This window comes from Rhynchophorus ferrugineus, unplaced genomic scaffold, assembly GCF_030347505.1.
Source record: "Rhynchophorus ferrugineus isolate W39M unplaced genomic scaffold, kcgeb_rfMv2 rfM3, whole genome shotgun sequence".
Classification (NCBI taxonomy): domain Eukaryota; kingdom Metazoa; phylum Arthropoda; class Insecta; order Coleoptera; family Curculionidae; genus Rhynchophorus; species Rhynchophorus ferrugineus.
Window position 1 is genome coordinate 14,765,739 of NW_027472582.1, and position 26,649 is coordinate 14,792,387.

General features: G+C 32.6%; 2 protein-coding genes across 3 annotated transcripts in view; one reads left to right on the forward strand and one right to left on the reverse strand.

Moving 5' to 3' along the window:
- Nagk (N-acetylglucosamine kinase) overlaps positions 1-26,649 on the forward strand; it is a 73,462-nt gene that overhangs the window by 31,390 nt on the left and 15,423 nt on the right. The gene's annotated exons all lie outside the window — the stretch shown is intronic.
- Positions 930-26,649, reverse strand: part of LOC143194328 (uncharacterized) — an 88,319-nt gene continuing 62,599 nt past the window's right edge. For both annotated transcript variants that reach the window (XM_076401022.1, XM_076401023.1), the window contains exons 8-9: positions 16,762-16,847; positions 930-2,359 (exon numbers count right to left, since the gene is read on the reverse strand). In XM_076401022.1, the coding sequence (XP_076257137.1) occupies positions 1,965-2,359; positions 16,762-16,847 (481 nt within the window). In that variant the 3' untranslated portion in view covers positions 930-1,964. The remainder of the gene's footprint in view (positions 2,360-16,761; positions 16,848-26,649) is intronic.

Consider the following 26,649-nt stretch of genomic DNA (forward strand, 5'->3'; position numbering starts at 1 on the left):
CCATGGTGCCATATTATGTTATCGGTTGGAATGGAAACTGTAGCAAGGAAACCCAAGATCATTCAAAAACATTTTTCTGGTTCTAGAACACCGGAAAAGATTTTTCCCCTATTTATGCATTTTTATATATGATATTATGGTAACGGAGTAATATAAATGAACTGAATTAATTGCTTATTGATACCGGAACTTAATTCTTTTCTGATATAATCAGTTGTTTCTGACGATCTTTCTAATATTATCTCTTAGGCTTATTGAAGTTACTGAATTATTATAGAAAAAGATAATATTACAGCAAGTATTGCACCAGAGCAGTTTTCTTTGAATCACCAGTGTTCTTTACAAAGTGTAGCATCCAGAGTCAGAGAATTTTCAAGAGTTGAAGTTGGTATACTCAGTGATCTTGCAAACCTGATATATGTATAATTGGGAAATCGCCCATACCAAGCTAAAATCGGCCATTCTTTTTCCACTAGGAGATTCATACAGGTTCGTAAGGTTCCCCATTACCCCCGGTACTGTCTAGTATCTAGATGGTTAATACTTCTAAAGTTGAAACGGTACAATACACTTTTCATACAGTGGACGCTCTTAACATACTACGAACAACATACTTTACGAACATAGAACCTCCTCCTTTTTTGAAGTCGGTTAGAAATAGTATAATATTCCTTCAACATGAAAACAGAAATATTGCTGATATGATCTGAATATGCGCACGTGCATTAAATATGAAAAATAAGTGCATAAAAATTTCATGGAAATAGTGTTTACAAAACTTAATATATAGTTCTTGTAATTTCTATGCTTACACAATCCTTGTGGGTAATAATCAAATCATAATCTAATGTGGGTTCTTTAGTAATAATAAGCAGTTATATCAAACAATATGTTTCAAGATGGGATAATAAATAAAAAACAATTTAATAGTTTTCACATCGTTTAATAAATAAATAAATTGGTAACTTCACAAGGCACTGAATTGTGACTATTATCATATATTTCTAAATATATTACTATACTACAATAACAATGAAACCATATCCATTGAATCTTATATATGGCACATAGTATGTTTATATACACAGAAAAATATACTTATTTCGATAACAATACAATAATGAAGTTCTAAAATATAGTTTTTTATTAAAAATATTCATTTATATATACAACTTTGGTTTGTTTTCTTTTCTATTTTTACGTTGAACGCATTATATATATTACTAATAATATTTTTTTATATACATAATACTTTGGATCGACTGTTAGCAACTGTAACATTAACATGTTTACGAGGCTAGCCCAAAAAGTACCTGAATCTGATGCCTAAAAGTATATTCAAATTACTGGCACCACTCAGCAACAGCTAAGTTTCATCAGTAGAGTTCATAAAGTCTACATTAAATCTTTCATTCTCTGAGATAACAAAAGTCAAAACATTGGATACAAACAAGAATAAAAGCTTTAGAGAAAGTAGACGTTTTTTGAAAACAGACAGTTTTGAAAACCTAGTACACTATTCAAATTATGAACAGTATATTATCGTTTGTTTTTTGTTTTTAAATTGTTTACTGTTCTTCTTGTTTGATCGAATACTTTTAGAACTGCCCTCGTGACACTTTCGTTACGTCAATAGTACTATTTGATAAATATCTTAATTAATCTTTATTCTGATATTTGGACCAGATTTTAGAATTTTTTTTTGATAATTTTAACAATATTAAGTTGATATTTATAACACTATGACATATTTATTTTGATATAATGTTCCCTGGACCTGGTACTAAGGAAATCTATCCGCATAGTACAAAAATCACAATATTGGCTATCATAAAATCAAATTGCACTTAGGTATAATAATAAACAATAACTTTGCACTTTTCCCAACCAAAATATCCTGATTCTAATTCATTATCTATATTCATATCGATTCTACTAATTAAAAAAGAACCAAAAACCGGTATCTATCGTGGTGAGAAATCGTAACCGTTCTGATGAGAGCCGGTCAACGACGTACTCCTGAAATTCCCGTTATTGCCGTAGAAACCTGCATAGCCTCCGTACATCCCTCTCCCGAAATTTGACGACCTCATACTCTTATCGTTACTGTAAACCGAGTTGTAATTATGCAGGATGTTATGGGGATGGTAGACAGGACCGTAGTTGCACATTTCCGCCGAGTACGGTTGGGTAATGGAGCTGAGTCCCGCTCCCAAAATGTTGGACTGGAGCAAGGTCGAGGCGCTGTTCTGGTTGGTAGGCTGATAGCGGTTTTGGAAGATCATGGAGTGATGCGCGTTATGTAATGAATCTGACTGATGGTTTTGGCCAGCTCCGTGATGATCGTTCGACTCGTCTTCTGCAACAAAAGAATAATAACTGCAAAATGTTGTTTAATATATTAAATTTGTGTGGTTAATTTTACACAAGTGTTTCCAGTATTTTAATATATGATCATAAAATTATATTTAATTTTAAATGATGTACAGCAAATGATGTTACTGTGTATTAAATCGCATCGGGTACATTTGTAATCAGCTTCAATGTCGAAGCCCCACTGGCAGGCTTCGCTTTTCATTATGTGTCATTCCGTCGGAGTGTGAACAAAAAAGTATTCAGTGCGTTGAAAATGTCTGAATTCATACTGAGTAAATTGCACTTGCGGAAAGTTTTACTTTTTACTTGATGAATTTGACACCGAAGACAAAGAGCGTTATGGACAATCAAAAAAAGTTGAGAACGGTCATTTGAAGACGTTACTCGATGAAATCATCAATGGGGATCGCCATCGATTACAATTGATTCATTTGAGGGGAGAGCACTGTGCGAAAAACGATCTGAATACGAGCAAAGACATAATAATATTATTCTTCAGAATGAACACGCTCGAGCAAGTGTTGCAAAACTGGTGAAAACGTACTTGAAAACATTAAAATGGTATGTGCTACCCGACTCGTCGTATTCTCCAACCCTTGGTCCTTCTGGTTACCACTTGTTCCGACATGACTCGCGATCTGTCTGAACAGCGCTTAACTTCTTATGAATCACATTATTGAATTATTCAAATATCATTATTTATTTCCACTTTACTATATCATCAAGTATCATTAAACAGTACGATGTATTTACGCTGAGCTGAAGTTGAAAGGTGAGTACCTAAACCAAAAAGACAATCTGACATACAGAAGGAAAATACTGTTTCACCAAATTAATGCCATATATCAAAGAATGCTATGATTAAATAAAATAAATTACTCTTCGATTGGTTTTCCAACTCACAATATCTACCAGATCAATTATTTGGTAAAACTAAGGAAAAGGAAATGAATTTGCTTAAAATGTCCTACAAAATAAGATACTCAAAAAAAGAGGAGCGTTTGAATAAATGTATCACTTCTCAATCACTTTCTCTAGGCCGACTGGAGATAAAAAATCTTAACTGACATGGACATGTTAGTGATAAATTAATACACCAGCCATTCTAGAACAACGCTAAAAATTCTGAAAAATTAAAAAAAAATTTAAAACATTACTTAATGAAAACATCAATGGAGATCGCTATCGATTACAATTGATGCGTTTGAGCCCGAGCACTGCGCGATAAACGGCCTGAACATGAGCAAAGACTTAACAATATTATTCTTTAGCGTGAAATTGTTCGACCACATGTTGCAAAACCCGTGAAAACACACTTGAAAACATTAAAATGGGATGCGTTACCACCCCACTCGTATTCTCCAAACCTTGGTTCTTCTGATTTCTAGTTGTTACGACATGAGGTGCCAACACCAAGAACCACGCCAAAAATTCTTACAAAATAATCAATTGAACTATCACTCGCACTACTGCGATATTCTTTAATAATTTTGTCAACAGTATTTTTTACTATCTTTTTGCGATGATGATGTTTCAATTCACCATCACAGCTCATGTAACGGGAAGTAAAGCAAAAGAAAGCAAGACCTGAAGATAGCAGATGAGATTCCACCGAAACGTCATCAAAAAATTAAAAGTTCTTGTAAGAACCAAACGCGAAATGAAACCCAAAATACTACTGCGATTGATTTATTGAATATATTAAAGGTATATTTCCTAAAAAATATTTTCTCCCCATATATTTCCTTATACTTATTAAATTACTTTCGAAATATCAACATTCTGTTATTAAGAGTCGTCTACTATAGAGGAGACCGGGATTTTTTCAGTAGATGGATTGTGTGTATATCAAATTTTAAATCTGACGTATGTTTACATAAAAAAATAACAAAAAAATATTCATCCGTAAATGTTTCCTATCAGTGTAGGACTTCGATTATAAACAGATTTCGATGGTTTTTACAGAAATGCTTTCTTAGACAGAATGTTTCCAAGTCGTTTCACGACGAGACCGTTTCAACATAAACAGTGGATAATTATGTTTAAAGTTCTTCGAAAGCAGCATGGGAGAATATAAGCGGACGTGTTTACGAAATAAAAGTTATTTGTAACGGTTCTTCAGGAAACACGCGGTATTTTTACCTTCGGAGGCTGTACGAAACTGAAAATGGAAAATTTGAATCAATAGAAAGTACTATTTAAGTGAGGCGAACGGAACTATCAACCGATAACAGTAGTTTTTTTTTACCACTATAAAAGGCCTTCTCGCACACCAGATTTAGTATCATCAGATTTGAACGATGTTTGACTCGATAATAGTTGAGAAAATAAAACATCCAAGAAATTTGAAACAAAATTATTATTCTGAGGTACGTATATCCCCATAAAGTTGATAAAATATATAGTAAAGAATAAACTAGTGTGATAAAAGAAATAGTCAAGAGTATGAATTACTTCCGCCTGACAATACTGTCAATAGAAAGTACATTTGTGAGGAGAACGGTACTATGAACCGATAACAACAATTCTTTTTACTACTATAATAGGCCTTCTCACACACCTGATTCAGTATCATCGGATTTCAAGAATTTCAAAACGATATGTGAATCGATAATAGTAGAAAATAAAACATCCAAGAAATAAAAACAATCTTACAAATTAATTGTTTTGATGGCCAGAACAAACTGTATAATAAATATGAAGCGAAAGACAATTGGAAAGGAAGACTTAGTTTCTTTAGATCACAATATATCATAATTTATTAGTTTCTTAAAATGTTATAGTAATCGCTTTCAAATTTCAATTTTCGGAATAATTTGAAGTAACAGAGGCCTAAAAAGCTCTTTTAGATTTATTGAAGGAAAACTCACTTCAAACTTTCGGGTAATTTATCATGTGATGAATCATATGTTTCCAGGAGTTTTGACCAACAAACAAACAATTGAACAAAAGGAATGTCATGTTGTTGCAAAAATGGACCACCAGCAATGAGCAATACACACAAAGTCATCCATAAGAACACCTAGTGTACATACCAGACCTAGCGCCTTCTGGTTATCACTTGTTCAGATCGATACATCATGACTTGGCTTAGATCCACTTAAATAACCACCCACCAACTTTAGATATTTATTTCAAAAAGTATCATCAGGTTTCCAGAAACATAGGAAATTTTGTAGAAAACGATAGAATAACACATATGCTGTACCAAATTACTCTCAATAAAAGCTTGTTTAATGTAAAAGAATATCCACAATAAAAGCAGGCGCCTAATATGAGTAGTAGTTTCGTACATTCTCACGATTACACTAGATGAATAAGGCTGCTTCAAGACTGCGACCCTGCTCTACACAATCGCCGATTTTTCCTGATATAGAACTTATATCCTATATAAGATACTCTAATCTTCATGGCAAGTGCCTATCTCTATTAAATCAAACATAATATTGCATTAACATATTACATGTTTACAAAATTATTTTTACATTCCTGAACAAGTACATTCTAAATATACTCAATATGAGAATGAATCGCGTATCCAGCTTCATAAAAATATTATCTTTTATAGGAAACACATAAATCACATAAATACATAAGTTTTTATCTTTACTTTGTGCTAACTCTTCACTCAGCTCTAAATCTGGAATAGAACGACTCAGTTTCTCTTTTATAAGTCAATGTGGTTATAATAATATATTATTATAATAATAATTATAATTAATAAAATTAACAATTATAATATTTTGCTTCAAAATTAACTAAACTTCAAAAAAGGAGGAGGTTCTATGTTCGGCTGTGTATTTTCCCAGATTTCTGCATCAATTATGGACCGATTTTGAAAATTATTTTTTTATTCGAAAGAGTGCCCTTGGGAAGTAGTCCCATTGGAACCAAGTTAGGATTAGTTGGGTGGAAGGAGGGTAACCGAGGGAAAACCTCAAATTTCGAAGGCACGTACAATGTTTTCACCTATTTTTTATCTAAAATAATCAGATATTCGGGTATAATGTTATTCTGAACTGATGTGACGAAAAATCTGAAGTAATTCAGAGTAAAAGCCATTCAGTTTGCTTTTTAAGCACTAACCATATCATATGAGAAGTTGTAGAAACATGGTAGACAACTGTTTCGATGTCGTAATAGTTAGAACCTTAAGCTCACACGCGAAAGTCGCGGTTTCGATTCCCAAAACTTTCTTTTTTTTAATTTGGTTGGAATATCTGTTAAATCACCTAGGCTAGATAGTAGGCCCCAGTGCCGAAACATTCCTGATTTTCAATCATTGTTTCTTTATTCCAATTTTTCCTGGTACTGGCTGTGTACCTTATCTCAAACAATACAAAAATAATAACATAATATTATGTCATAAACACAAAATTAAAAAGGAACAAAACAATTTAATATAACTGTTTGGGCACGCGCTACCGACTTCAAACTGATTTTTATTTAGTTATTACATATTTTATTTTAGAACATTTTTTTGTGTTAAAAGTCTAAGTAATTATTTTTACATGTTAATGAGTTCTTATTTATTTTTTGAAGTCGGTTCATTTTCTTTTTTGTAAAAATATTTGTTAGACATAGTTTTTAAGCGAAATAGAGCCTGGTAAAGTATTTTAATTTGAAATGACAATAATACACAGATTTTTTTAGTATTGAACGATTCTTCCTTATCTATATTTTATGTTTTGTACGCTTTAACTTTTCAAACTTTCCAAAAACAGAATTTCAACGCCTAATTTTTGACTTATCCTGATATCTTATTTTTAAAACAGCGTTAAATTACTTACTTGATAACTGATTAATAATATTTCCAAGGAAAAATTCTTCATGAAGCAACGTGACTAAGGAACTTAAATGTTTATAAGTTCCTACGAGCATTTAATTTGTTTAATATCTGATTCCATTCCTTGACGAGTTTAACAAAGCTTATAAAAATACCTAATAAATCTTATAAAAATTTTATAAAATACAGCTTATTGGAGCTTCTAAATTCAGAGGCATTTTACCTCTAATTATAACAGAAAATTCACACAAGAAAAAATCACGAAGCATACTTTAAGTAAAGTGATATTTTATCATCGAACAAATATCCTTTTGTTATAATTAACTTTTAATTAACTAGTATATTACGCATGTTTGTTGTTCCGTGGATCTGTTTTTTTCCAGCTCAGTTGATATTTAGAAGCAATCACTATTAAAAGAGAACTGCCACTCTCTACAGACAACCGCCAGATTTTATTTGTTTACCCTCTAACCGAAACCCATTAGGAGACTCGTAAAATACGAGGTAGATACATAAACTCGTAATTGCCTCAATTGTAAACAAATCTGTTCCCTGCCTACCAATGGAGCCATCCCGGATAAATCGACAGGTCCGCTATTCGATGCATCCGACTTTTATGAGCGGCAATAGAAGATTTTTTCTTTGAGGTGCTTAAAAATATATTTTTATACTGTCGCTGATGCCATAAATTCGTAACGTAACACTTTATAAAAATCGTTTTAGTTGAGTGCAAAAATCGGCATGTTTAAAAAAATGGATTTATAAAAAAGCTTTTTGACTCTCCGACCGAATATATTTATAGCTTCGATCAAAAGCACATCGTTTGTCAGTATGGCGAATACGCTAAATTAGAAGGCAAAGAGAACGGGAGAATTGAAAAACTATGAGTTTATAATTAGTAATGACCAATATAATAAATGAATTAATAAAAAAGAAAGTTTAATGAAAGCAAAAATGGAAATATATGAAATAATATATAGACCAATAATAACGTTCCAAAAAAAAGAACAACAAAATTGAATCCACGGAGATGAAGTATTTCAGAAGTGCGAGAAAAAGACATCACAAGGATGGAGGAATATGGAAGACAACTTAAACAAACCTGGGACGATGGTATTCCTGCAGAAGCAAAAATATTCAGCAGAAGCAAAATGAATTAACCAAATCTGTACACGGGTAACAAACATTAAATATAATACACGTACACTACTTAATGGTATAACAGGTCTTTTTGATGGCGCGAGTATACAGGGTTTAACAGCCAAAAGCTGTTTATAAAGTAAATTGGGAGGCTGAATCTAAATTAAACTGAATCTAATTAAATTTGTAACTAATTGTCGATTACGTGCTACAATCCGGTGACTTTTTTGCATTTATACCGACGACATTCATCAAACAAAACTAGCATGATTATTCTGTGCATTTCATAACATTGGCATAGAATATGAAAAGTATAAATTTTCATCAAGTGACTAATTGTATGGCTTTATGCTGCACGTTTTACAAAACAATTTCGGTACCTATTACTTGTCAGTACTACAGTGGAACCAAAGTAGGCATATCTGAGTGCATTTGGCGTGATTTTTCCATATTTACCGAGCATATAACATCCGCAAACTTAAAAAAAAACACTTTGAATCCAATTTGCAACGTTGATTCTGCATTTTCATACGTTCTGAAGCGGAAAAACACGTTTCTGGATTTGGGAATGCCAACCGAACCGCCGGTCGAAGTGAAGACCTAGATACGTGACGTTATCCAGCCATGGAATTATTGCATTGTCGATCTTAAATTGCGATACGCGCAGTGCGTAACGCTTCTTATGGAAAATGATGGCCTGGGTTTTCAGCGGGTCGATTTGCAACCTCCAGAATTTGAACCACTTGACCGCATGATCGAGCTGCTTCTGTCAACGTTCATAAATTGTAACTTCGAACCTGGCGGCCGTGAAGAAAGCAGCGAGTGTTGTCAGCGTAAAACGCGACGTCAATGTGCTCTTTTCTCGGCAGATCTGAAATAAAGAGGTTAAATAAGGCTGGGGCCAGCGGGGAACCTGGAGGTACGCCAGCATCGATTTGTTTACGACTGGAAAGTGATTCCCTGAGACAATTTTAATACATCTGACCACAAAATTCTCAAATCAACTGACAATGTTATTGATTTTAGTTGGATCCTTTTTTTCTGTAATAATTAATCAATAAAGGTGGCAGAATTTCATATTGAAATTCCATTATTAATCGTAATGTCCATGTATGCCATCGTTCAAACGAATAACACAGTAAAAGAAAATTTAATGGGATCTTAAGAGATCATTAAACCACTTATGCAGAATGTTGCTGGAACCAAATATTGCTCAGCTTCATTTTGTTTGGTTTAAACCAAGAGAACCCATCATTTTTTACCGGTGATCATCTGATCATCTTGTGAGCGTCTTTACAATATTTTTATATAGACATACATTAACCTATTTAGATAAACGCATATAATATTTCTAGTTGAACTATGAAAATGTATGAAAGTCGACCAATTTCAGGATAAACTCAACATATGTGTCCTGTTTCCACAAATAATTCAAATAATGCCAAATGAATATTGAAAAAAAGTAGTAGCCAGCAAATGACGTTTCAAAAGGTAGCTATGACTGTTATTAATAGGTCATGGTACATGGTGACATGATGATAATACTCCTTTTGCCGGCTTGGTTGGTGCAGTGGTAAAAGCGGCGGGACGGTTCTCCTACTGTTGCGATAGTCGCGGGTTCGAATCCTGCTGGGGCATGGTCGTAAATTTATGTTTGTGGTTGTCCTTAGGCAAGAATGCAAAATCCGACAAGGAAAATGATCCCAGTCTCGCCAGTAACCAGGCTGGGTAAGACCGGATGTCCTCTGGGATGATTTCTAAGTTGGTCACTCGCCAGTTGGTAGGCTTAATGCCGAAGACCGTGGTTCGGAGCCCAAGTTAAACAGTAGGTTCAGTCCAGTTAAACCCTCGTCGGTAAAAAAGGAGATGGGATTGGAATCAATCAATCAATTCTGACGTTACCGTAACAGAGCGGAAAGGAAACTAAGCTATTGGCACCACTATTTCTCGATGCAGTTATTTCTGATCTATCATCGGGCATCCAGAATCATACCCAACATCTGAATTTAGAGCATTTCCAAGCAGCTAATTCAAAGGCAATAAAGAACATAATTATTTAGAAGTAAAATCGTGGTTCTGAAACTGCTACAACCTGGAAATTTCACGGGCGATCTGTATAATCTAAAATTAAATCATTTGAAGAATACATTTTGAGTCATATTCGCACCTACCATAGGTCACCGATTTACTTATTTCGCAGAAATCAAAGATTTGCTTCAGAGAAACAGTTATAGAAAATAATATTAATATTCTATAACTATATATAATATTCATATTCTTATATATAAATTCTATTATATATTAATTAAAATAAATATTCTATTATGTATTAATCTCAATAATTGCTAATAAAATCATGAAATTACAAAAAAAAATTGTCAGACCTTACATATGAAGATTATGTTTACATAAATTATATTAGAAGCTTCTGGTCGTTTTTATTTGTTTGTTTTCTTAACCGTAACTAATTAAGCAGGCCGTAAAATTCCATGTAAATACGGAAACCCATAATTCATTTCTAACTGAAATGAAAAATTCTGTTTGAAAACAAAATGATTAACTGTTCCAATTAAATGGTATGATAAACCGATATTTCATAAAAATATACACATTTATTTTTATCACTACCTTTTACATGTACAGTGAAAGATATTAGTAAGACGCAAAAGTCATGTCGTTGTTCATTACATCCACTCTAGATCATAGTATCAGAAATAATTATTATTTTAGAGTTACGCATCATTTGCGTGAAGTTATTCCTCTCAAAAGACGAAAGTCATTGGCTAATAAGTCCTGTTTTCTTTTTCATCAATAATTCAACTCTTCTCAATTTCTCAATGAAATCTGATTACCACCAATCCACTCAATTTTTTAGAAAAAAAACTCCATTGCCTTTTATTTCAAAAAGTTGTGCGTCTATACTTTACTAGTGTAAATAACATTGTAAAAAATGAAGTATCATGAATATATCCATAACGGGTACGAACAATATTTTCACCATGTTTTGTATACATTATTTACGATGTAGTTACTGCAAAGAAAAGACTAAACTTGGTTCTTTATGTTTTTGTACCTACGCAAAAGGAACTTTTATTTTTTGGTAGGTTTGCGATTTGCAAGTAAAACTGGTAAATCAATAACTATGATGATTGCAATGCAAATGCAATAATCAGTTTTGCTTTAACCATTGTGTTGCGTAGACGTCTAAATTATTATGAGTGCAAAAATTCGTTCAATTATTGCCACTCAGCGGAAATTGCATCAATGGTAGCTAGACTTTTGCACCATCCTATATTAGCTAATTACAGATCCTAATTAATCTCATCAGATGCTTACGGTAAAGACCCAGTCTTCAGAAGAAAAATGATTTTCCCTCATCTACTCACGAAGTTCAAAAACTATCGTTAAAATCAGTGCATTACATTATTAGCTGTGGCAACATCCAGTTTATTCAACAGACTTAATACCCTAGCTCTTCTTACACCACAAAATATTCTTAACTATAATACATTTTTGCCTTTTTCGAAAGAAGTTGCTACTATGTTACTACTAGATATGTCGGTAATTAATTTCCAATTTTGATTGATCAATTGATCTGATTATTTAATCTTATTATTTGATACATATGTTATTTTATTCTACTGACATTAACCTCCAACATAATAAATTTATAGATTTATATATTTTTTGAAAATGTTGAGTTTTGTTGCTGGAAACATGTATTTACGGCAGCCATTATTTTTCAAATCTCATCGAAAGAAAAAAACCGCTGAAAGTCACTCGAAATCACACCCGCCGCACTTTCCAGACCTGGCTCCCTCTGACTACCACCTTTTCGATCGATTGATGGATTTCATAGCAGCGATCAATCGTGTTACATAGAGGCAATACTAATCTTCTCTGTATCGCTCCACTTTTAGTATAGTTATCTACCACCAAAGCGAGTACTCCATAGCTAATAACGTGTTTTCTTTATTAAAATTTTTTTTATGGAAATGAATTACCATACGCCTGATATTACTTGTTAGCACTTCTTGATACTAGTATTACATTTGTCGTGTATTTATTTACAATGGTGCATTGTCAAGAATGTTTTGTTTTTTTTATTAATTATATCTTACATTAGATATACTTAGTACAATCTTAATTTACAAATTAATATATTACTACTGTTCTGTTGCACTGCAATCCGTCATATTGGGAGTATTGTCCGACTAGCCATTACAGTTGCTTGATTTTGAGTCTAATCTGCTCTGCTTTTTATATACCATGATGTTTCCAATTTAACCTATAATAAAAAATTATGAGGAGGTATTTGATTCTGCTTGAGAAATCAGGCATCCGTCAAGTGATATAATGAGGTTTTTGTCATTTCGCCGGAACGCAAAATTATCATGGATAATTTGGAGCTATTATGCTGTGTTTTCCAGTCTGAAGTCCAGTTGTAGATCTTGTTAACTGTTACTTGTACTTTTTCTACGGCCTTGAACAGAGATACATCTTTTGCCATGATAACTATGACGTTGGCAGATAGAGGAGTGGTCCCAAGACACTACCCTGTGAAACTTCAGCCAACATAAGCTTAAGTGTTGAGAATGCCCCTTCAGGCGAGACTCTAAATTTTCTTTCGAAAAGCAATTTGCTCATTTTGTAGATTAATCACAAATTCAATACCCAGTTAAAAGGTTGTGAGACATCCAGGAATGTTGCATATAATATTGCTGTTAGTCTGTGTACTTATATATATTAGTTGGAATAGGTTAGCTAAATATTCTGCGAATAATTCAGCTTTTTCATAGTTGCGTCGAACCCATTCATTTCTCGCATTTTCAATAGGCGGTACTCTAATAATTGATATTTCAAACCTCCGAGTTGCTTTCAATCTTTGTCTGCTTCCGGGCTGTTTCTATTCTTTAATCTTTTAATTTGTCTGATTACTTATACATTTCTGGTTCTGTGCCATGTTTTCGGATTTTCGTCTTTCTTTTATCAATGCCCTAATTTCAAGGGGGTAATTTACGTCATATTCTGATTTCTCTCTTAATGTTGGGGTAGCTTCTTTTACACAGACCGAATTTGTTCAATTATATTTCGGATTTGCTGCTCGTTGAAGTTGAAGATCGTCTATACATTTGAATCGATTCTTACATTTAAACTTTATTTCTGCATTATAAGTCCAAACATGTCCCAGCTAGTAAATTTGTTAGAAGTTTGTCACGCCTAGTGTTCACAATATGAGAGTATGATCAGATGATAGTTGGTACAAGCTCTCGATTTGTATTTTATTTGGTGAGATGCCTTTATTGTCGATGGGCCAGTACGTGGGCTTACAGGTCCTTAAGTGTCCTTTTCCAGGTGTTATTAAGTCCCCTCCAATAATAAACCTTGGGCTTAATTTTTAAAAAAATCTCTGTATTGTTGTGTTATTTTGTACCTTAGTGGACAGTATATAGCTCCTATGATTATTTCAGTGCTGTTTTTTTTTCAATTCCAATTGTCGTAGCTTGTATTTCTTCTTTTTTGATCTCGTCTTGTTGGAAATGCTGTATATTTTGTTTTATTATTAGAGCTGTTCTGCCTCAAGCACACAACCCCATATTTTAATGTATTTTTAATAATGAGTCTCCTATATAAAAATTATATCCACGTTATTTGTTCTCAGAAATAGTTTTAGTGGCAAAAATGTTTGATGATTTTTATAAGTTATAAGGGATCCAACAATAACAGAGAGTTTGATATTCTAACGTCACCGTTCAATGATTTAGAAGATCAAGATAAAATACTACAATTCGAATAAAAACAACAACTTACTCCACCGAGGCGTGCTTTATTTAGTTGGGTCTCTCTTGCTCGCCGCCAGATATCAAACTAAATTCGATTTTTCTCGAAAACAAAAGATTAAAAGGCGAATGTTTACACGAAATTTTCTGTAACGGCCGGCGAAATGGGCTCGGGCCAATGAAATAATTACGCTTTAATGGTTTTCGCTTTATACACAATTCCGAATTTACGAGTGGTACGTACGGACTATCGACGGGGATCGGCCCGCTTCTGAGGCAATTTCCGATCTGATTTATGGAGTTTGGTAATGCATAGAGACCGCACATGGCCCGGGCCGGCGTAAACAAAACCGAGCTGGTGCTCTCTAATGTGACTCAGCGGGGTGCTCGACGAATTTTTCGGATTACTGGTTAAATAGTCGGGAAAAAATGTTTCATGTACTGCCGAGTTTATTTTGCAGTCTCTCCGTCCGACAGCATAATACCGGTTAAGTTTCTGGATAATTATGACCGTAAATATCCGAATTTTATTAGATATATTTTTTAAATAATATATTATTTTATATAAAATAATACGAACACGCCAGTTTGGGTTTATTAACAAACATTCGGCAATTGAATAGGTGTATAGAATAACAGATGTCAGTGAAACAACCGATGAACATAAAAATATGTTTAGTTAGTCTTAGATATGTAGCAAAAGCCTTCAAGGGGATTTGACACCCATAAGCTACAGAAAATTTTACCGAAACAACACACTGAACTATTAAAATTTTTCATCATAGCCAGAATGTTTAGTGTCAAACAAGATTAACTCTATTCTACAATAAAAGAGATTAAAGCAGGTGTAAATATTGGAACCTACTTTACGTATGTTATATATCACAAATGGAAAATATTATGATAGCTACATTTGCTAATGATACTACAATTGTTGCTGTCGAAGACAAGAGCCAAGAAGTTACCCGAAAATTACAACAGACCAGTGACAATGTAAATAAGTGGATCCAAACCTAGAAATTAAAAAATAAAGGAAAGTAAATCTGTGCATGTACAATTCACGTATAATAAAACCGCACAAATACTAATAACAATAGATAATACTATCATTTCATACAGCAACAACGCTGTCTCGGAATGACTCTTAATGCAAAACTTCGCTGGGGGGAATATGGTAAAAAAAGAAGAGAACTGAAATTGAAATATAGGAAAATGTATTGGTTAATTGGAAGAAAATGACCATTATCAATAGATAGTATATTAAAATCTACATGAACCTATGGAATACAATTATGGAGACGTTCTGTAAAAATCAATATAAATATAATACAAGTTTTCTAGAACAAAGTCCTAGGCAGTAACGCCACCCCGATAGTAGAGGACTGAAAACTTCAGATAAAAATTGTCTCATGTTAATGTCGAAGTATTGCAACTTTTAGATAACACCTCAATAGAACACAAAAGAACCAAACCATTTCATCTTGAGCAATATAATATAATGAGGTGCATTTAGTAGATAAAACAGCAGTGTTAGTACACAAACATTATTAGATAGAGACCCAAGTTAGGACCGATGGGTCGTCTGAGATATACCTAGATTTAAACTTTTGCAAAGACAAATTTGTAGGTCAGTCGATAATGACTAGTAACTAAGTAAGATATAATTTCAAAACATTTAATAACACCTCAGTGATATTACGGAAAATTATAATTTAAAGAATACTTGTTCATTGAGTAATATTATGCAAAATCTTTTAGGTTCCATCAATTTTTGTTTTACTAATATTACAAGTTGTTTACACTAATATTAGCGTGTACGCTACCAATGTGCTTTGCTTTTGCACTATACCAGCTGCTCAAAAAACTATTTGGCCAACTATTGGCCATTTGACTCTATACATTTTACTCATCTCTCTAGCAATTTTTTGTTTTTTTTTCAGATAAATATCAAGACCATCGAATTTTATAGTTATTTCAATTGACATTTTCCATTTCCACCAAAAACTATATAGGTTCTATAGTATTCAAATATAGGATTCCATATTTTATTACCAGATATTTTTAGCCTGAATAATGATTTGAAGCGAATGTTTAGACAAAAAAAAGAACTGTACTGATTAGTGTGAAGATATATTGACCTAAAATCAAAAATATTGGTATATCAGTCATCATATAGCCTATTTGGACCTATAGTAATCCAAGGCACCCAAAACAAAGTTCTTTAAATAATTACCAAAACTTTTCTACGAGATAATCTACCAGTTAAAACACATCTATTTCCATAAAACATGAAAAAAAGTTAATAATTACAGCAACGTAAAACCAATACAACTAATAAGACAAAAAAAATTGAACCGAGCCAAACCACAGAACCTTGTATAATATGTAAATGTTACTCGTAATTTTAGCTAGCTAGAGTCTAATTTAATTTTAATAAAAATAATAGAAAAATACAAATATCCTTTAATTAAATATTTAAATTGTCAATAACTTGCCATACAAAATTCATAAAATCGTAAAGGCCAGGAACCGGACTCCTTTATTGAGTGATGTTCTATATCGTTTTACGTCTTCTATTTGCAAAACAATTATTATATCAAGTTTTTAAGTATATAATTTAAACTATCAGTGATGTTGACATATTTAGTTACATTCTAGACGCTCTAAATTTATTCTTACCTTTAACAACACAACTATTTGGAGTTGATCGTGGAGTTGGTCTTTGCCTTTGTTGATTCTGACTTTGGACCACAACTTCGGGTGTACTGTAACAAAAAACAAAGGTGTAAACATGGTCAATTTAGCTGATTAATTTTAAATAGAATTGATTTTAACACAATACAAAAAATAAACTAATTTGGTGGAAGATAGTGTTAATTTTGGTTGATCTGAATGATTTATGCAGAGTTTATTGTTTTGTTTGCTTTTTTGCTTTACCAGTTCATTAAAATGTATAACACGTATTAGTTGAACCATAATTTCACCTGGATTTTTTCACAATTCAATAGACACTGGCTTCAGAAGAATGAGGAAATATATAACCATGATATTCTATATGAGGAAAATATATAGCCCTTCAAATAAAAGTGCCAATTTAGGTCATAGATGATGTCAAATATACTACCAAATGCATTTTGTATGCATTTTCATGATTCTGTTAAGCCTGTGTCCTGTTCTAGTAATATCAAAGATTTGTATTACTTCGATATTATGAGTCTTTCCTCATTATCCCTTGCAATTCTCTTGATTTCTTGAATGACAGTCGGTATCTGAAGGTCTCGGTGTAAGTAATACTAGTATTTATGTTAGTTTTCGTGGACCATCCCCAAAACTGAATTACGTATTTTGATATAGGTCTCAATATCATAGCAATTTATTATGTACTGATAATTGTGATTTTTTTTCCAATTAACCAATCTATTTTCCTATATTTTACATCCATTTTCTTTCCTTTTCTTTTTAATATTTTTCTTCCAGCTTGTTTTGCATCAAGGTTCATTCCGAGATATTTAGAATTGTTGCTATATGGAGTGATAGTATTATTTATTGTTATTGGTGCTTGTGCGATCTGATTATACCTGATCTGATTTACTTTCGTTAATTTTTATTTTCCAAATTTGGATCCAGTTATCGCGTGATATCTTGATAAATCGTGATATTTTCCATCGGTGATATATCACATATGTAGAGTAGATAAAGAATTGGATCCAATACGCTTCCTTGTGGTACTCCTACTTTAGCTTCTTTTATTGTAGGGTAAACATTTCTGACTATTTCTCTCTGACTCTGATTTGAATGCAAGATTTCAATAGTTCTGTGTGTTGTCTCGGTAATATTTTTCATTAACAACTTTATGACAAACTTGTGGTACGTCTAAAAATATACCAGAACCTTTCTACCTTCATCGAAGCAAATGCGGCCACATTGTGACATGCTGACGTCATAAATTTTAATGTTTTGTTGGACACACTATATGATCATTACATTTTATTAAAGGAAACCATATAAAAAATATATTATATATTTTATTGGTACAATTCATACGTATATTTATGATGATCAGTGACATAGTGACAATAAATCAGTTTCCGATTTATTGTGATCTTTTCTGACCAAAAGAATTAGTTTCGCCTAATAAACGCGCGACATCCCGTAGACGTATATCTAATCTGTGACAATTAGGACGGCGATCTATTCGAAAAATGCTGTAATAAACGACTGGAAAAAGGAATCATTTGTAAGGGGAGCGGCACGTGTCGGAGGAAGATAGATGCGGTTAAATACTTGGGCGCTATTAATTCCGATGCGCCTGGCAGGTACAGAAATAGACCATCTGCAATAAGAACTGAGCGAATGGTATCGAAAAACTGCCGTTGCGGTGAATCGGAGGAATTTTTATTTAACCAACAGCTGAATCCATATTAAGTTCTAACAACTGGAAAGTAAAATTGTGGAAAATTTTAAAATATTAATACAATCTACCATGGAATAATAATATGTTATGCATTTATTTGTTAGTATTAATGTTATGTGTGATCATCCCTTTTTTTGTGATATGTTTTTTTAATATACTTTAGAATCTTCTTTTTACTAATGAAGGTTTATCTGGACTGGACCTATTGTTTAACGTAGGCTTCGAACCACTGTCCTCGACATTAAGCCTATCGACTGGCGAGTGACCAATTTAGAGATCATCCCAGAAGACATCCGGTTTTACCAGGTTACTGTCGTGGCTGAGATCATTTTCTTTGTTGGATTTTGCACTCTTGCCTAAAGACAATCACAAATGTTACATAAATTTACAACCATACTCCAGAATTTGAACCAGCGGCTATCGCAACAACAGGACAACCGTCTTGTCGCCTGTACCACTGCGCCAACCAATATGATATTCATACAAGATTGTATGATGTACATTATTTTATTGTTGTACAACACAGAATATTGTTTTTGACATAATAATTTTAATGGAAATGTCAGAGGTGCATAAAGTATTATCAAAGTTGTGGTGTCTGATGTTTTCACTGAAACAGAACTTGAATATTTATCATCATTAAGATTGCTGAAGCAAAAATTAATATAATTAATAATATATAGATCTAATTAATTGATTTAATAGAATTATAATATATTTTCATTTTAAAAACACATTTAGTGTGAAACATTTTCCCCATCTTATTGGAAAGACTTAGTTTTTCGATAGGGTGTCCAAAGAACGATATGGTTTAGAGATGGTTTAGCATCATTCTATTTTCACACTTACTTCGTATTTTGAAACCGTGTGCCAACCAAGACTTGCTGCATCGATATGAACAAGTGATAATCAGAAAACGCTATGACGATGTGTGAAATTCCCATTCATTTGACGTTGGTAGACACAAAAAGTAACAGTTTCAATTGGTTTTAGCAGCTCGTAATACGCTACACCTTGCTCATTACACCATATGCACAGCAATACATTATGGCCATGAATATTCCGCTTCGATATCGATGTGGATGACTCTCCTGGACTAACCCATGACTTTTTGAGTTTGTGATTGTCCTAGTAGATCTGTTTTTCAGCGCCACTCTTTATACTCTACAAGAAAAGTATTTTTGCCTGGCAAGCTATGAAACTTCGATATTGGAAAGGTGCGAAAGGGAATAATTTTCGGTCAATTCATGTGATAGTAACTTTTCGCCCTTTTGGAACTTCGTCATAGTATGGAAAGTTTATAAATGATTTGTTAAGCTGCCTAAAAGTTTTTTGAGAATTTAAAACTTAGTTTTTGTCCAATAAGTCTTGCAATTTATTGTATTCGAAAAAAAAAACATCACAATCACTTCTTTTAAATCGTTGAAACCAAAATAATTTGGATGATGGAACAAAATCATCATAAGCGTTTGATGGCATTCGGCAGCGGATTTATTCTCTATCTTTCGTGTTAGAGAAATCAACCAACAAAACTAATGAATCGAACATACAATTTTGAGCGTTGAAAAACAATGAAATATCAATAATTACAAAATAAATCCAGAAAATCGTTATCAGGAAACAGTTAACGTATCTAATGGAGCTAATAGTGTTCTAACTTTCTAGAAAAAGTAACTAAATACACTCTTGAATGTTGATAACCACTTTTCCACATTTTTTGATGTCTATTTAAAAATTGCTTTTACAAAAAAGACAAGCCTATTCAAGTCACCGTATCAATTTTCAACGTATATATTCGTTGTACTCTTTTATTTAAAACAAATGACAGTCGAAAACAGCTAATGAGTACAAGTAGAGTAAGAGTAATAGTAAATGTAGAATAACAGCAGGTAGAGTAAAATTTTAATTTTTTACGAATTTTATAAAATACGTTGCCATGTTACGAAATTACTGAATTGCATTTTTGTTTACTTAGCAACTATTTTTTCACTACTCAGATCAAACTTAACTTCAATATATTCTATAACGACCTTCTTTAATGGTTTCGTTCTGTTTAAATTTTTGGAGATATGCATTAACTCATCTTTATATTTTTGATTGGCCAAGGGGTTATTTAACTTTCAAGTTGAAATGGCCTAACCAAATCATAGAAGCGTCAGAACATTGTATCAAGTTTCTATTCAAGTTTTCCCAAGAATTCGGTGACTTACTAGATGTTTTATTGAACAAGCTCAAAATTCAACATCTTTAATACCCTTTTATTGTAACTAGATAAATATTATAGTAACAAAACTAAATACTAGACTATGACTAGACCCTCCAAAAAAAATTGAGAATTTGTAAGCGCCCCTTCAAGTAAAATGTGGTTATATTTGAAACATTGTACATTGTTATGTGAAACACCACAAATTGAAAATGTTATTATAATTGCATTTGCTGATAACACTGGGATACTTACTATAGGAGAAAAGTATCTAAGAGGCAACTAGAAAAATGCATAAGTAGTAATATAAATAGGTAGACATAGAGAATAAAAGTCAACGAAAATAAATCGGTGTATATTAAATTCACCTACTACCAAACTGTTCACATATCAATATGAATAATCCCATACATTAACAAAGCCTAAGTACCTTGGGATAAATCTTCATGCAAGACTTCGTTGGAACGAGGGCATCAAAAATAAAGAAAAGAACTCGAATTAATATATGTATTGGTTATTTTGACGAAAACAAGTGGATGCTGTACAAGGAAACACTAAAACCTATAAGGAATTCAATTATGGGCACGTTCTGTCAGAAATAATATCAACAAAACACAACTATATCAGAATAACGTTCTTAGAAGTATAGTGGTATGCAATTAGTTAGTATGGGAAAAATTACTTACACAGAGACCTTCAGATTCCAACTATCGTAGATGAAATTAAGAGATTGAGATTAAAATTTGCAACGAGATATGAGGAAAGACTCCACTTCCATGTTAACATGCAGACTCCGGAGAACCGTATGAACCGTATGATCTTGTGTAGTTTTGTAGTGAAGTGTGGTACATTGTAAAATCACTGAGGCGTTTTATTAAGTTTTATTTTATTTTGTTAGAGACTAAATAAGAACCTTCTAGGTCTTCCTAGAAGAGTACCTGGTTTTATGTCTCTGTAGAGATAAATTATAATGACTAGTGATTAGTGTCAAATTTTTGATCTGCTTTAAAAAAATGTCTTAATATTAAAAGATAAGCTTTTGATCGGGTCTGGCATTTGGGATTAATCTGTAAGATGAGCAAATTGTTACCGCGTAACTATTGTCAATTACTGGAGTTAAAAATATCTCGGCTGGAGTTCCACAAGGTAGCGTCTTAGGACCTCTCCTGTATCTGCTTTACACTGCTGACATTCCAACAACAAAAGAAACACTTCTTGGAACCTGACGACTTGCTGATGACACAGTTATTATGGCAAAAGATATATCTCTGCCTAGGCAATAGAAAAAGTGCAAGTGGCAGTCAACAAAATCTACAAATGGACATTGGAAAATTCAACTTAATAGCTCCAAATCTGTCCACGTTAATTTTGCATTAAGGCGAAATAATAAAAACTTAATTATATCACTCAATGGATGCCCGATTCCTCAAGCAGAATCAGCAAAATACCTTGGAATCCATCTTGACGGTAGATTAAATTGGAAGCATCACGTTAGACAAAAAGCAAAACACATTAGAACCAAAATAAAACAACTATACTGGTTAGTCGGAAGATACTCTCAACTTGATCTAAAATCAAAGAGGTTGATCTATAATACAATTATAAGGCCAATTTGGACCTATGGGGTTGCACTAAAAATTCAAATCAGTTAGTCATACAGCGCTGTCAAAACAAGGTTCTTCGATTGATTACCAATGCCTATCGCTATGTAACTAACGAAGAACTGCACGATGACCTGGAAATCAAATAGATTTGCGAAGTTATCCAAGATTTCGCCTTGAAACACGAAAGAAGATTACTAAATCATACTAACGTGGAAGCAATACAACTGCTGGACAAGGCGCAGGATGTCAGGAGATTGAAACGAACAAAACCATACGAACTTGTGTGAACATTTAGTGTGTATTATTAGTGTAAACTAGAGCTATAAGTTAATAATTAATAAATAATTATAATTTTATAATTGAGGAATACATACTGATGTATTTTCTCGCACTCGTCTTGCTTGTTAATTAATCCAAGCACATAGGAAAAGTAGTAATAAATTAATTGTAATTATAATAAAAATTAAGATTGTACTAAGCGTATCTAATAAAGATGTTATAAAAAAAATATATTAAAAGATAAAAATAATTTGAAAAATAATAACTACGAATACAGAAGAGTAAAGATTAATTAATTTTAATTAATGTTCATTAACGCACACAAGAAGAATATATTTGGTATATCGCCCGTATCATGTATCATTGACCTGCCACCGTTTTTGTCGAAAAAACGGAACTAACGAACAAACAAGAAGAAGACGACGAAAAAGTGGCGCACCTTTTCATATGCTCCACTGGATAAATTAATGTAAGGGCGCTAAACAATAAATCATCCAGAAATAAACCCGAGCCCCAGAGTTCGGTTTCCACGACAGCGCCACGGAGTAGGTCCGTCCCGCGCGGGATTTAAGACGTCACTTTTGGCTCGGCATTGTCTCATAAGTTAAGTTTTTCCTCTGTTTATGAGCAAATTAAAGGAAAATATTAAGTGTGCCGGCGAAGTTTACGATGGGCTTTTATGAGTTCTGAACCGCACGCCTGACAATTAGGAGGTCGGCTGGTTCGAATTAAAAAACGATTTTCCGTCTCCCGTCTGCATAATTTGTCACTTTCGAAAGTGGGTAAATTGCTTTGAGAAATTGTTCTGGTCATTTACACGAATAAATCAGCCGAGATATTTATCCAGAATGCGAGCTCCACCGCGGTGCTCTATCGTATTTTTATATGCTGCGTCTGATTTATGATTTACCAGCATCGGTTATGTCTAAGTTGTGTTTCTATGCGGTATTCACAGATAGGGTTAAAAATACACTTACACATATGCAACAATTGAATTGAATACAAGGAGTCATAACAGGCGCAAGTTAAAGGGATATTTTAATCTAGATATTTGGAAAATCCCATATTTTCGTACTTTCGAGAGTTTATCCTTTACGAATGTGCCTTCAAGAGAATTTTTCAAACTCTCAAAATTGTTTTAGATATGAATAACACGCGGACTTGAAAAAGTCTATGAAGGAACCTAAAAGAGTATGTTCAGCTTTGTTCTTAGATGTCGCGCAAGCTTTCAATAAGGTATGACAGTTCTGTTCATAAGCCACAGCAAATGTTACCGCAACAACACACTGAATTATTAAAATCTTAGTTTACAGCCATATTTAGAATCAAATAAGAGGAAACCTACTGTAAAATAAAAGAAGTTAAAGCAAATGTACCACAAGAAGGCCAATTCTTCATCTACTCTAGGTACACATGTGATACTATGATATCAAAATTCAAAAATTGATCAAAAGTGATAGCACAAACCAAAATTCAACTTGTTTACATTTTTTGATAATACTGAGATTCTTGCTATCGGAGACAATAGCGAAGAAGTCACTCGAAAATTACAACAGGCAAGTGACAATATAAACAATTGGACCCAATTTCATTTTCAATAATTCAGAAATAATTGATCCCAATATCACATATAATCAGACCACACAACCACCAATGCCAATAATTAAGTAATTAATTAAGTATCTCGGAATAAATCTTGATGCAAAACTTTAAAAGAACATTTAAAAAAGAAAAAGAAAGAGCTGGAGTTCAAATATGGGAAAATATACTGGTTAATTGGAACAAAATCACAATTATTTGTACATAATAACTTGCTATTATACAAGCAAGTCCTGAGAAATCACAAGGGGCGCTCATATACTATAGGACTAACTATTTACCTTCAAATACCGACTGTTGTACTTAGGGAATCAAGAAAATCGCAAGCAGATATGAGGAAAAGTAACAACTCTTGGGTTACAACTCTTCAAAAGATTTAAACCTTTTGATTTTGTATAATGCAGTGTAGTGGGGATTATTTATTATCGGCAACGACTAGTAACAATGTAACATATAAATTAAAGAAAATTTAAGCAGTATAGCTGTTTTAGTGACGTGACATTCAGAAATTAAATTTTCGAAATTTTTCTCGAACTACTTTTTAACTTACGTAACGATTTTTACGATTTTCAAAAAATTCGGAAATGTTAAAAGAAAGATAAAAACACTATTTTTCAAACTTGCCGAAAAAAATATGTTTTACTTTTATTTTAATACGACAGAAGACTGTCTAGAAGGCTCAGCTAACAAGAATCTAACCGAATTTTAAGTAAATCGGTTTAGTAGAGCTTCAGATATGTCGTTTCGAAAAAAAGCGTTTAAATTTCGTTTTCAGATGCCGCGTTATTAAAACAGCTATATCTCTGAAAATAATTTACATTTTTAAGAATCCTCTTAAAGATATATTATCAAAAATTTAACATATGAAAATATTTTCAAAAACAAACAAATTATTAATATACATCATGTTTCTCTTCTAAAGAGATGTTTTCAAAATAAGTAAATTTAAAAAATATTTAAAAGCATAAAAATAACTTAATCCGTACAAATGCGTTTTTCTTTCATATAATTATTAAACCTAATCCACATCTAATTTTCCTACGTATCTACTAGTATCAGGAGTGTTGCAATAGAAAATGTAACTATGAACATAGATAGAATATATATATAGACAATGGACAATGGTAAATGAGACCTTCCTGTAACTAAATGTCATTATGCTGAAATATAAATAACATATTTTTCTCAACTTCATTCCTAGAAAGTTTTATTTTTCTTTTCAATTAAGATAAAAATGTTCCTGAAGGTGATTGAAAACTGCTGAAAACTAAAGATAAAAAAAAGGAAAAAAATGAGGATTTAGCGTATACAAATTATAGAATGCTTATGAGTATTTAACAATTTTTTCCCAAACAGGCATCAAAAGAAATTAAATTAAAATGTTAACGTTAAATTCAACTGTTATCGAAAAGACGAGAAAGTATAAGTCTTGATTATTAGTTTAATTATTGATTTAAAAGCTGCTTTTTTTCTCACTTGAAATGAAGCTCATATAAATTAATTATATTAGTGTTAATATATGTATTAGATTAATTAAGTATGAAAAATGTCTGAGTTTTGCCAGGAAATTTACTTTACTATTTTAATATGAAAATTAATGTATTTTAATGTCAGATTCTAGAGAAGCAAACATTGTTAAAAAATTGGATTGTGTATTTGGAGATTATTTTGATTGGCAAAACTACTCGAATTCACATCAAAGATCGTGAAGAATTGAGACTTATGAATGATGAACGAAGCAGGAAATTGGCTCGTTTACGAATCTCAAGAATATTCGGAATCATTTTTTAATTATACCCTGCTACTTTAGCGACAAAACATATTACTACAATCTCAAACATGCAAAGGCATAGCTTAAAATTATAATAATATCATCTGAACATCACATAATAAACCAACGCATTCTCAAAAATGCATTAAATTACGTGCATAAACCGTGTAAAACAAATATACAGGTGATGAATCATAGATATGTGAACCTGTATTAACCTGAAACAAAACAAAAATCGACTGTATAGGCCTTCCAAGACAATCCAAACCCAACAAAACTTGTTAGCGGAAAAAGCACATCAAAGCAAACGATTGTCTGTTTCAGCAGAACAATCGACATGTAGCGACAGTTGCTCTAGGACAATGTAGATTGGTCAATTCTGAATGGTATATTTACCAGAAGTATTCGAATATTCAGAAAAAGTCGATGAAGAGAAGAATCAATCTCCATGACGACAATGCAAACGCAAACGAAGCACAGTTTTCAATAATTTACAGGTGCTTTATCACCAGTATGCTTATCAGAAGTAGAAAAAGTATTACGAAACTTGGTTGTAATCGAAGCAGAAGTACGTGTACGTAACAAGTTAATGAATGAAACAATTTAAAAGTAAAAAATAAAAAATAAGATCATTCACATAATCATATACTTCATTAGAGGGCACCGACATTCATGCAAAAACAGCACGAAAAGTAAT